Below are 13,827 nucleotides of genomic sequence, written 5' to 3'. Positions count from 1 at the left end.
TGGACGTAAGACAGCAAAATCCTCCGGTGGTAAAGTGGTTAAAGCGGAGTTCCACCCAAAAGTGGAACTTCCGTTTTAGGTAGTAATAACCCCCTGACATGCCACATGTGACATGTCATTTTTTCTTGGGGGGGGGGCAGGTACCTAGTATTGAAAGGTACCCGCTCCCACTTCCGCTCGGAGCGCCACGGCGCCCTGAACGGAAGTTCTCCTCTCCCCCTCCCTCCCTGCAATCTTCTGGGACATGTCAGAGGTCCCAGAAGATTGCCGGCCAATCAAGATGCGCAGCGCAACTCGCGCATGCCCAGTGGGTACCCGGCTGTGAAGCCGCGAACTGTCACAGCCGGGTGCCAACACCAGTGATGCCGTTGCCGCCGAGACCAGAGGGAAGAGGATCGAGGCTTCGCATAGCTGGACCGTGGGACAGGTGAGTGAAAAGGCTGGAACTCCGCTTTAATAAAAATAATAAAGACAATTGCGGTTTGCCTGTTTTATTATTAAAGTAGAAGTCCAGTCAAATACTATCTAAGCTTAAAGCGTAACTCCTCTTTTGTTGAGGAAAAAACACTTCCCTCTGGGTGATCTCTGTACATTGCAGGGTATTTAACAAACTTTGTTGTAGATTCCTACATTTTGTTATTTTGAAGAAATTACTGTTTGTTCCTCTGTGCGTTTGTGCTAAATGGGTCTAATGGGAGTGGTCTCATAATTATCAATCAGCTGTGCAGCTGCAGGGCACTAATGAGAAAAACTGCTGGGTCTGCATCCCTTTAGAAGTGTTCCTATTAGGACTAGCTCACCAAAAATGACATTTTTGTTGCAGGGGATGCCTGAAATCTGACTTTTTTAGTATTTTAGTGCAGACTTCTGGAAAAATCAGTGAGCCAATCACACAAGCAGGAAATTATGTTTCTAGGGTGTGGTCAGTACACATTCCGTGTACAGAACAGCTCCAGGTAGCCATATCGCATTGAATTTTCAGAAAATTACAGCGACTGCAGATTGAAAAGGAAAGGTCATTTTTAATAACATTCAATTACAAAATGACTTGTGTCGCAATTGTATATGCTAATTATTTTTTATTTGCTTTTTTTCCCCCCCCACGAAAGTGGAGTTACCCTTTAAACTTGCTCCCATCCCTATTCTAAGCCCTATATTAACTACCCTGTTAAGGAAAGATGTGTACTTACCTATTCTGAGGACACATTCTGGTCTTGTCACAAGATTGGCTTCCATCAGTGGCTTCAGTGTAGAGGAGGGGCTGCAAACAATGTATGCACCATAGTAAGCATCTAGGTGACATTATCGGCCATGCTTTGCAGCTGTTGTCTGTGATCTCTCCTCTACACTGAAGCTGGCCACTGGGGAGATCATGTGACCGGACCAGAGTGCCTTTAGTATACACATCTTTCCTTTACAGGGTAGTTAGCATAGGGATTCCAGCTGGGTGGGAGCAAGTTTAAGCTTAGATTGTATTTGGCTGCACTTTAAATACACATAATGGTTTATTTATGTCCCAGCCTGCCTGTCCTCCAATGATCAGACTTGTGCTGATACACACCCTTTCACTGGGAAGATTAGTGTAATGTTGTTTCTCCACCTCCACCTCTCCAAACCCCTTACGCAGCTGAGAACAGAAGTAATGTGGTCACATACTAAAAAAAAAGAAATAAAAAAAGGTATTTATAATGCCAAATATATATATATATATATATATATATATCTTAACCCCACCCCTCACATTTTTGTAAATATTTTATTATATTTTTTCATGTGACAACACTGAAGAAATGACAGTTTGCTACAAAGTAAAGTAGCGAGTGTACAGCTTGTACAATAGTGTAAATTTGCTGTCCCCCTCAAAATAACTCAACACACAGCCATTAATGTCTAAACCGCTGGCAACAAAAGTGAGTACACCACTATATGACAATGTCCTAATTGGGCCCAAAGTTTCAATATTTTGTGTGGCCACCATTTTTCTCCAGCCCTGCCTTAATCCTCTTGGGCATGGAGTTCACCAGAGCTTCACAGGTAGCCACTGGAGTCCTCTTCACTCCTCCATGACGACATCACAGAGCTGGTGGATGTAAGAGACCTTGCGCTCCTCCACCTTCCATTTGAGGATGCCCCTCAGATGCTCAATAGGGTTTAGGTCTGGAGACATACGATATGCTCTTCATATATTTTCATATCTTGACAAGCTTTAACCTCAGCTTCTTTAGCAAGACAGTGGTCATCTTGGAGGTGTGTTTTGGGTCGTTATCATGTTGGAATACTGCTCTGTGGCCCAGACTCTGAAAGGAGGAGATCATGCTCTGCTTCAGTATGTCACAGTACATGTTGGCATTCATGGTTCCCTCAATGAACTGTAGCTCTCATGCAGCCCCAGACCATGACACCCCCACCACAATGCTTGACTGTATGCAACACACACTTGTCTTTGTACTCCTTGCCTGGTTGCCACCCCTTACGCTTGACACCATCTGAACCAAATAAGTTTGTCTTGGTCTCATCAGACCACAGGACATTGTTCCAGTAATTCATGTTCTTAGTCTGCTTGTCATCAGCAAACTGTATGTGGGCTTTCTTGTGCATCATGTTTGGAAGAGGCTTCCTTTTTGGATGACAGCCATGCAGACCAATCTGATGCAGTGTGCAGCGTATGGTCTGAGCACTGACAGGCTGACCCCCCCCCCTTCAACCTCTGCAGCAATGCTGGCAGCACTCATACCTCTTTTTCCCAAAGACAACCTCTGGATATGACGCTGAGCACGTGCACTTAACTTCTTTGGTCGACCATGGCGAGGCCTGTTCTGAGTGGAATCTGTCCTGTTAAACCGCTGTATGGTCTTAGCCACCATGCTGAAGCTCAGTTTCAGGGTCTTGGCAATCTTCTTTTAGCCTAGGCCATCTTTATGTAGAGCAACAATTCTTTTTTTCAGATCCTTCAGATCCTCAGAGAGTTCCTTGCCATGAGGTGCCATGTTGAACTTCCAGTGACCAGTATGAGTGAGTGAGAGCGATAAAACCAAATGTAACACACCTGCTCCTCATTCACACCTGAGATCTTGTAACACAAGTGAGTCACATGACACCGGGGAGGGAAAATGGCTAACTGAGCCCAATTTGGACATTTTCACTTAGGGGTGTACTCACTTTTGCTGCCAGCGGTTTAGACATTAATGGCTGTGTGTTGAGTCATTTTGAGGGCACAGCATGTTTACACTGATATACAAGCTGTACACTCACTACATTACATTGTAGCAAAGTGTCATTTCTTCAGTGTTGTCACATGAATAGATATAATAAAATACTTACAAAAAATGTGAAGGTATATATATATATATATATATATATATATATATATATATATATATACACACACACACTATATTACCAAACGTATTGGGACAGCTGCCTTTACACATACACATCAACTTTAATTGCATCCCAGTCTTAGTCCGTAGGTTCAATATTGAGTTGGCCCACCCTTTGCAGCTATAACAGCTTCAACTCTTCTGGGAAGGCTGTCCACAAGGTTTAGGAGTGTGTCTGTAGGAATATTTGGCAATTCTTCCAGAAGCGCATTTATGAGGTCAGGCACTGATGTGGACAAGAAGGCCTGGCTCGCAGTCTCAGCTCTAATTCATCTCATAGGTGTTCTATCAGGTTGACGTCAGCACTCTCTGTAGGCCGGTCAAGTTCCTCCACCCCAAACTCGCTCATCCATCCTTTATAGACCTTGTATGTACACTGGTGCGCAGTCATGTTGGAACAGGAAGGAGGGAAGGGTCAGCCTGTCAGTGTTTAGACCATACGCCGCACACTGAATCAAATTGGCTTTATGGACCTTGCTTTGTGCACTGGTGCACAGTCATGCTGGAACAGGAAGGGGTCATCCCCATACTGTTCCCACAAAGTTGGGAGCATGAAATTGTCCAAAATGTTTTGGTATACTGACACTTTAGGAGTTCCCTTCACTGGAACTAAGGGGCCAAGCCCAACCCCTGAAAAACACTGCGCCATAATCCCCCCTCCACCAAAGGATTTGGACCAGTGCACAAAGCAAAGTCCATAAAGACATGAATGAGAGAGTTTGGGGTGAAGGAACTTGACTGCTCTGCACAGAGCCCTGACATCAACCTGATAGAACACCTTTGGGATAAATTAGAGCAGAGACTGCAAGCCAGGCCTTCTTGCCTACATCAATGCCTAACCTCACAAATGCGCTTCTGGAAGAATGGTCAAACATTCCTAAAGACACATCCCTAAACCTTGTGGACAGCTTTCCCAGAAAAGTTGAAGCTGTTATAACTGGAGTTGGTGGGCCAACTCAATATTGAACCCTATGGACTAAGACTGGGATGCCATTAAAGTTCATGTGCGTGTTAAGGCAGGCATCCCAATGCTTTTGGTAATATAGTGTGTGTGTGTGTGTGTGTGTATATATACATACATAAGCACACACAGTATAAATACACACACAAACATTTTGCCTTTCATTTCTACTGTAAACGGAAAGGGTTGTTTTAAAATATATACAGTATACACATATACTTTAATCTGGGCCTAGGGAAGAAGGTGAAAACCCACCAGTACAGTGCTTGATGGAACAACTGGTCCTAGCTTCTCTCTGAGGCCGGGCGCACAGGCTTCAAGACACTTCTCATGCCACGTCTTGTCATAAATGTCTAATAAATTCATTCCAGAGCCTAAAAAAAAAAAACAGAGGCAAATTTACCGTATTAAGAGAGTAGTAGAATTAGAGGGTAAATATAACTTACAGTGATAATAAACTCTGGTTTAAAAAAAATAAAAATTATATTCAACTATGTATTCTTAAAGGAGAAGTTTGGATTTACCAAAGGAAGAAACACATACACTATATTGCCAAGAGTATTGGGACACCCGCCTTTGCACGCAAATGAACAATAATGGCATCCCAGTCTTCGTCCGTAGGGTTCAATATTGAGTTGGTCCACCCTTTGCAGCTATAACAGCTTCAACTCTTCTGGGAAGGCTGTCCACAAGGTTTAGGATTGTAGCGCATTTGTGAGGTCAGGCACTGATGTTGGATGAGAAGGCCTGGCTTGCAGTCTCGGCTCTAATTCATCCCCTTTACTGAAACTAAGGGACCAAGCCCAATCCCTGAAAAACAACCCCACAACATAATCCCCCTTCACCAAACCTTACACTTGGCACAATGCATTCAGGCAAGTACCATTCTCCTGGAAACCGCCAAACCCAGACACGTCTATCGGATTGCCAGACAGGAAAGCGTGCATCGTCACTCCAAAGAACATGCCTCCACTGCTCTATAGACCAGTGGTGGCGTTCTTTACACCACTGCATCTGGCGCTTTGCATTGCACTTGGTGATGTAAGGCTTGGATGCAGCTGCTAAGCCAAGGAAACCGATTCCATGAAGCTCTCTATGCTTTGTTGTTGTGCTAATCTGAAGGCCACATGAAGTTTGGAGATCTGTAGCTATTGACTCTGCAGACAATCGGCGACTTCTGCACGCCCTGTATGTGCTGAGCCCCGCTCTATCATTTTACGTGGCCTACCACTTCATGGCTGAGCTGCTGTTGTTCCCAGTTGCTTCCACTTTGTTGTAATACCACTAACAGTTGACTGTGGAATATTTGTATAGTATAATAATATTGTACAGGTAGGCAACCTATCACAATACCACACTTAAATTCACAGAGGTCCTGAGAGCAACCTATTATTTCACAAATGGTTGTAGAAGCAGTCTGCATGCCTATGTGCTTGATTTTATACACCCGTTGCCATGGAAGTGATTGGAACACCTGAATCTAATGATTTGGAGGGGTATCCCAATATTTTTTGCAATATAGTGTATTTTCACCACTGTGCTGCAGCTGTCCCACATCGAGCCCGAGAACTGTCCAACTGTCAGTCACCACTCTTAGGCTTCTTTCACACGGTCCGCCTCCGCAGGCGGATCCGTGTTGCCCAGCGGGGATCGATCCGCGATCCCCGCTGAGCCGGGCGGATGACAGCTCCGTCTCCGCTTGCAGAGCGGAGAGGGAGGTGTCTCAGCACCCGCTGCCCTCTATGGGGGATCGGAGGAGAGCGGACCGCTTGTCCGCTCTCATCAGATCCGCTCCGCTCCGATTACTGAACGGATGGAAAAATAGGGTTTCCATCCGTCCAGATTTCAGCACAGGATCGGATGCGGATGGCAGCGGGTGTCAGCGGAGGTGACCTCCGCTGACACCCGCTGCCCCATAGAGCTGCATGGAGGATCCGATCAGATCCGCTAAAAAACTGACAGGCGGATCTGATCGGACCGCCCGTGTGAAAGAGCCCTTAAGGCTCTTTCACACGGGCGTTCCTTTTTTTTTTTGCCCGATCAGGTCCTTTTTTTTTTTTTGTAACGGGCACGGATGACACTTGTGTCATCCGGTCCGTATGTCCGTTTTTCATCCCATCCGTTTGCGGATGAAAAACTGACATAATGCATGTCTATGTAAATACGGATGTCTGTGGATGACACCACTGACATCCGTTTTTGCTTCCGTTCCGTTTTTTCAAAGGAAGAAAAAATAGGGTTCTCCTCCGTTCAAAAAAACTGAACTGAACTGAACTGAACTGACAAAAAACGGATGTCAGAGGATGATCATCCGATGACATCCGTATTTACATAGAGATACATTATGTCCGTTTTTCATCCGCAAACGGATGGGATGAAAAACGGACATACGGAACGCCCGTGTGAAAGAGCCCTAAGGAACCTTTCACATGGGCTTTCCATCGTTTTGCTAAGCAGGGGAATCGATCCGCCGATCCCAGCTGAACAGGCAGATGACAGGTCCATCTCCGCTCACTGTGCAGAGACTGACCTGTAAGAGCCTCGCTCTCAATGGGAGATCGGATGAAAAACGGGCCGCCTGTCCGTTTTCCATCGGATCCTCCAGACGGATGGAAAATAGAGTTACTATCCATCTGTATTTCATGGAGAGGATCAGATTGGATAGCAGCGGGTGTCAGCGGACATGTCAACACTGACATCCACTGCTCTATAGAGGTGCATGAAGCGTCTGATCAGGTCCACCTGAAAAACTGACAGGTGGACCTGATCGGAAAGCCTGTGTGAAAGGGGCCTTATTGGAGGGGCCTGGGGGGGGGGGGGGGTAAGGGCAGTTGGCTCTAGCTATCATCTGAGCAGTGAGAGGTAGAGCCAGTCAATTAGGCAGCTGGGTGGATCCTGACAATATGGTAAATATTTGGAGCAGCATGTGTGGTTGAGGAGCCCATAGAAGATGTTACAAGGAGGCAAGAAAACATAGTTAAAAAATCATTTATTGAAAAATCATTTACAGGGCCATTTAGTAGCCATCTAGGGGTTTTATGTAGTGGATGTGTATGGATTTTTTTGGAGAATAAGGATATCATTTAGTGTCACATTTTTCCAGTGGAGGAGTCTCGGTGGTCTCTTGACATCATAAAACGCTCCAACATAAGAAAACTTGTAATCAGCTTGTAACAATACATATGTCTATACTATACTAAATATAGGAATAAAATCAGCGCAAAACCACTCTAAAAATGGTGAACCATAAACGAGATAATACATATCAAACTTCACAGATGTGCTGAATGTGCATCAATATATAAATATAAAACACAAGAGATTCGTAATCTCACAAAAATGACTGAAAAAGATGAATAATAATACAAATAAATAGTAAAACTGACTGGATAATCAATATATAAAAATCTTCTTCAAATGGTGAAAGTAAAGTGACATGTGCAGAAATGTGGATTAAGCAGGAACGTAATAAAATGTTCAAGTGATCTATAAGGTGATCAGAATTAGCTGAGTATACAATAAAGTGAGTAACCCGTGCTGAAGCAGATCTAAAATGATTAGAAAAAAATATAAAAATGTGCAGAAATGAGCAATTGCACAAGTTCTATGGATGGAGAACTGATCAAAGGCTCCAACTGAAACAATTATTGTAAAAAAGAAGAAAGAAAAAATCTTATAAAAAAATATGCCCTATGAAGGGTAAACCACTGTTTTGGTTGGTGGTTTACCCTTCATAGGGCATATTTTTTATAAGATTTTTTTTTTATTCATGTATTATTATTCATCTTTTTCAGTCATTTTCGTGAGATTACGAATCTCTTTTGTTTTATATTTATATATTGATGCACATTCAGCACATCTGTGAAGTTTGATATTTATTATCTTGTTTATGGTTCACCATTTTTAGAGTGGTTTTGCGCTGATTTTATTCCTATATTTACATTGTACTGTATGTGGTGACAACACAAAAAAATTGGCTGCGGACCTCTGGTGCTCCATTTATATATCTTCATCTCCTCCTTTTTTTCCGTTCCCCTTTTCTCTTTTGGTAGCGCATAGGTTTATTTTTACATATACTATACTAAAGGTACGTTTTTTTTAATTAAAATAATAAACAAAGTATTTTCACCTGCTCTGTGTAATGGTTTTGCATAGAGAGGCCCCGATCCCCCTCTAATCTCACCCTCCGCCAGCAATCTTGACTCCTCTTCTTTGTGTGCCCCCATAGCAAGCCACTTGCTATGGGGGCACACAGCACGTGCTGGCTCCTGAGCCGTTTGTGTTTGGACCCTCCCCACTTCCTCCTCACTGTATTTGATTGACAGGAGCAGGAGCCAATGGCTTCTGCAGCTGCCGAAGTCCCTTTGTGAAGAGGAAGAGAGAGGAGAAGAAATGAAGCCGTGCACAGCGAAACACCACCCCCCCCCCCCCCCCACACACACACACACACACACACACACACACACTCACAGCTAATTTTTCTTGAGTTTAGCCCAGCCTTAAAAAATTTTCTTTGTTTGTCCTAAACATATATCATCTCCTGCATTCATAAATCTTACCAAACCCAATTTAAAAAATACTTCTGGCCATATTAGAAAGAAAAGTCATTTACCGTCACTGTAATCGATAGGAGCGTAATCCCCAATAAATAGCGATGCTGCAAAACTGCTGACCAGAGATATTCTCTGCAAAAAAAGAAAGGTTTTATTTATTATCATAATATAAAATTAATAACCAATGAAGTAAGAATCATGTACTATGTTAGAGGAAAAAATAGAAGAAAAGAAGGGGAAGGGGGTTTCTTGAAGCAGCAAACTAGATTCAAACTGGTATTTCAAAGGGTAAGTTGTTTTTTTTTTTTTTTTATATTGTACACTTACCCTGCCTACCTAGTCCCCCCTTCCCCAATCAAAAGGTTCATATCCACCCCCACTTCGATATATACTTACTTGTAGATGATCGTTGCTGCCTATTAAATGTTTACCGCTTGTGACCCTGTTCAGAAGATCTTATAGACCTCTATAGACCGGTCCTGCAATGCTAGAGATGCTTGAAAAATGACCTGTGTTCCCCTATTGCTACCTGCCACCAGTGCCATTCACAGCATACTTATGAACAGGCCCCTCTTATACACCTATTGAACAGTAATATGTACAGGTGCATCTCATAAAATGAGAATATCATCAAAAAGTTAATTTATTTTAGTAATTTAATTTATTTAAAAAGTGGAACTCCTATTGTATATAGATGCGTTACACACAGAAAAATATTTCAAGCATTTCTTTCTTTTAATTTTAATGATTATGGCTTACACCTAGTGAAAACCCAAAATTCGGTGTCTCAGAAAATTGGAATATTACATAAGAGCAATAGAAAAAAAAAGAATTTTTAATACAGAAAGGTTGGCTTACTAAAAAGTATTTCCATGTATAGAATGCACTCAATACTTGGTTGGGGCTTTACACTGCATCAATGCGGTGTAGCATGGAGGCGATCAGCCTGTGGCACTGCTGAGGTGACATGGCTTCCCAAATCATCATGGACAGTGGAAAATTGTGCATTTCATTTGGAAATCAAGGTCCCAGAGTCTAGAGGAAGAGTGGCGAGGCACAGAATGCAAGTTGCATGAAGTCCAATGTGAAGTTTCCACAGTCAGTGTTGATTTTGGGAGCATGATGCTGCCACCACCATGTTTCACAGTACCACACAGTATTTTGCTTTCAGGCCAAAAAGTTCAATTTTGGTCTCATCTCACCAGAGCACCTTCTTCCACGTGTGCGTTGTCCCCCATATGGCGTCCCGCAAACGAGACTTCTTATGGCTTTATTTCAACAATGGCTTTCTTCTTGCCACTGTTCCATAAAAGCCAGATTTGTGGAGTGTACGACTAATAGTTGTCCTGAGCACAAATTCTCTCACCTGAGCTGTGGATCTCTACATCTCCTCCAGAGTTACCATGGGCCTCTTGGCTGCTTCTCTGATTAATGCTCTCCTGGCCCGACCTGTCAGTTTAGGTAGACCGCCATGTCTTGGTAGGTTTACAGTTCTGCCATACTCTTTCCATTTTTGGAAGATGGATTGAACAGTGCTCCGTGAGATGTTCAAAGCTTGGGATATTTTTTAAAACCTAACTCTGCTTATAATTTCTCCACAACTTTATCCCTGATGTGTCTAGTGTGCTCCTTGGCCTTCATGACACTGTTTGTTCACTAAGGTTCTCCAACAAACCTCTGAGGGCTTCACAGAAAAGCTGTATTTATACTTAGAATCAGTGGCGGCCAGTGTAATGAGGGCGCAGGGGCGCCGCTCCCCCCCCCCCATCCATGCGTCCAACCCCCTAATCTGCATGCAGGGGCGCCGGATGCATGGAGCTTAATGTTTTTTTTTTTCAATCACCTTTTAATAGGGTGATGCAAAGGGTGGAGCCGGGGCGCAGAGCAGTGCGCCCCAAGCCCACCCATTGTGTGACAATAGCGAATGAAAATTCGCTATTGTCACACCGATCCTCCTCCTGGCCAATCAGTCCGATACACGCTTCCTGATTGGCCGCAAGGCAAACCCCATGCCATTGGCCAAGGAGAAGTCGGGAGCGGGAGGACTCAGAGACGCGCCGCCGGGACTGAGGAGAAGCTGACGCTGGGACACTGATGAGAAGCCGCCCACCGCCGCTGCTGCTCCAGGTAAGTAAGGGGGCACGCACGCTGATCTCTGCATTGGGGGAATGTACGCTGGTCACTGCATTGAAGGGGGCACGCACGCTGATCTCTGCATTGGGGGAATGTATGCTGGTCACTGCATTGAAGGGGGCAGGTACGCTGTTCACTGCATTGAAAGGGGGCATGTATGCTGGTCACTGCATTGAAAGGGGGAATGTATGCTGGTCACTGCATTGAAAGGGGGAATGTATGCTGGTCACTGCATTGAAGGGGGCATGTACGCTGGTCACTGCATTGAAAGGGGGCATGTATGCTGGTCACTGCATTGAAAGGGGGCATGTATGCTGGTCACTGCATTGAAAGGGGGCATGTATGCTGGTCACTGCATTGAAAGGGGGCATGTATGCTGGTCACTGCATTGAAGGGGGCATGTACGCTGGTCACTGCATTGAAAGGGGGCATGCTGGTCACTGCATTGAAGGGGGCACACTGGTCACTGTGCATTGAAAAGGGGCACGCTGGTTACTGTGCATTGAAAGGGGGCACGCTGATCACTGTGCATTGAAAGGGGGAACGCTGATCACTGTGCATTGAAAGGGGGCCCGCTGGTCTCTCTGCATTGAAAGAGGGAACACTGGTCTCTCTGCATTGAAAGGGGGCACGCTGGTCTCTCTGCATTGAAAGGGGGCACGCTGGTCACTCTGCATTGAAAGGGGGCACACTATACCTTATTTACTGAAGGCCCCTTTCACACTTTTGCAACCTCAAAGTCACGCAATTTTTTACAGCGTTTTTTGCCGCAAAGCAATGCCTATTACATTTTTCTGTTTGCGCCCCCCCCCCCCCCCCCCCCAAAAAAAAATTTTTGAGCACCACCCGCCACTGCTGAGAATAAATTACACACAGGTGGACTTTTAGATTTTAATTTAGGGTATCAGAGTAAAGGGAGCTGAATACAAATGCACGCCACACTTTTCCGATATTTATTTGTAAAACAAATGTGAAAACCATACATAATTTTCCTTACGTTTCACAATTATTTTACACAATGTATTGGCTTATTCAGGTAAAACCCCAATAAAATACATTTACATTTTTGGTTATAACATGACAAAATTTGCAACACTAACTGGTTATAAATACTTTTTCAAGGCACTGTATGCCCAGCTTAAAGAGGAGCTCCAGTCTCTCCCCGAAAAATTAAAAGTCAGCAGCTACAAATACTGTAGCTGCTGACTTTTAATATGAGGACACTTCCCTGTCCAGGGGTCTAGCACTGTCTTCACCCGAGCTGGTTCTTTCCTGGGGTTTGGGTCCTGGTGCTGGCATCTTAATTGGGTGAACCCAGCTGTGAAGCTTCCCACTGTGCATGCATGAGCCATGCTACGCTTTATGAATGGCCCTGCAGTCTTCTTGGACCTTGCAATGTGCCTCAGAAGGCTGTGGGCAAAAGGAAGGGGATGTAATTCAGCACGGATCGCCTAGGCAATCCATGCAGATGTGGGAGCAGGTACCCATCAAAACTAGGTATCTGCATCTCCCCCAAGAAAAAAATAAGTGTCAAATGTGTTAGAAGAGTGGTGGGGGATGAAACAAACAAGCGGAACTTTCCCTTTTGGGTGAAGTTCTGCTTTAAGACAAGAAGAATTTTCCGAAATACAGAAATTACAGCCTCCATAAATGCATTCACTCCCTTGTTATCTCTCACCTTGACTATTGCAACTCCCTCCTCATAGGCCTACATCTCCATAGCTATCCCCTCTTCAGTCTATCATAGATGCTGCTGCCAGACTCATCCACCTTACCAACCGCTCAGTGTTAGCCACCCCTCTCCGCCAATCCCTACTCGTTTCCAATCACCCAGCAAATTAAATTCATAACACTAACAATAACACACAAAGTCATTTACAACTCTGCCCCAAGCTACATCAATCTTGTCTCCAAATATCACCCAAACCGTGCTCTCCGCTCCTCCAAGGACCTCCTGCTCCCTTATCTCTCCCATACTCATCTCTAGGACTTCCCAGAGCTTCTCCCATCCTCCATAACTCTCTACCTCAAGCTGTCCACCTATCTCCTACTCAGGCTGCCTTCAGGCAATCCCTGAAAACAAATTTCTTCAGTGAAGCCTATCACGCCTCCATCTAATCTTTTATCACTTCGATCATCTCATCCCCCACAAATACATCCTTTTTGTACCACTTGCCCCACCCTATTAGATTATGTGATCTTCTGAGTGGGGCCCTCTTAACCCTCTTGTATTTTATTGTATTGAAACTGTAGTGTCTCCCTTTTATATTGTAAAGTGCTGCGTAAACTGTTGGCGCTATATAAATTCTGTATAATAGTAATAATAATAATAATTAATGCTGGTGTTCTTTAATGCAGGTGTCTTTGCCGACCATATACTGCCTAAATACAGTGGCAACGAGGCTCTCCTGTGCAGAATCACGTACCTGTATCTGCACTGTTCTGGACACAGCGGGAACCAATCAGCGGGCCCCACCGATCGTTCCCGAGAGAAGAAGAACGACAGTCTGCCTATGTAAACAAGGTAGATTGCTGTTCTGTGAGAAGGGAAAGTAGTGATGCCTTCTCACAGTAAAAGCACATCACACATTTAACCCTTTAATCGCCCCCTGAACTTAACCCCTTCCCTGCCAGTGTCATTAGTACAGTGACAGTGCATATTTTTAGCACTGATCACTGTATTGGTGTCACTGGTTCCCCAAAAAAGTGTCACTTCGTGTCCGATTTGTCCGCAGCAATGTTGCAATCCCGCTATAAGTCGCAGATCGCCGCCATTACTAGTAAAAAATAAATAAATAAA

General features: G+C 44.3%; 1 protein-coding gene across 4 annotated transcripts in view; it reads right to left on the bottom strand.

The window, feature by feature from the left end:
• The window catches only part of XYLB (xylulokinase), a 303,038-nt gene that overhangs the window by 248,046 nt on the left and 41,165 nt on the right, over positions 1 to 13,827 (bottom strand). For all 4 annotated transcript variants that reach the window (XM_082258814.1, XM_082258813.1, XM_082258815.1 and 1 more), the window contains 2 exons: positions 8,954 to 9,026; positions 4,597 to 4,715 (listed from right to left, as the gene is read on the bottom strand). In XM_082258814.1, the coding sequence (XP_082114940.1) occupies positions 4,597 to 4,715; positions 8,954 to 9,026 (192 nt within the window). The remainder of the gene's footprint in view (positions 1 to 4,596; positions 4,716 to 8,953; positions 9,027 to 13,827) is intronic.

This window comes from Pelophylax lessonae (assembly GCF_965119305.1).
Source record: "Pelophylax lessonae genome assembly, chromosome: 5".
In the NCBI taxonomy this organism is placed as follows: Eukaryota; Metazoa; Chordata; class Amphibia; order Anura; family Ranidae; genus Pelophylax; species Pelophylax lessonae.
Note: the sequence above shows the minus strand (reverse complement) of the source record. Positions and strands in the feature narration are given on the sequence as shown.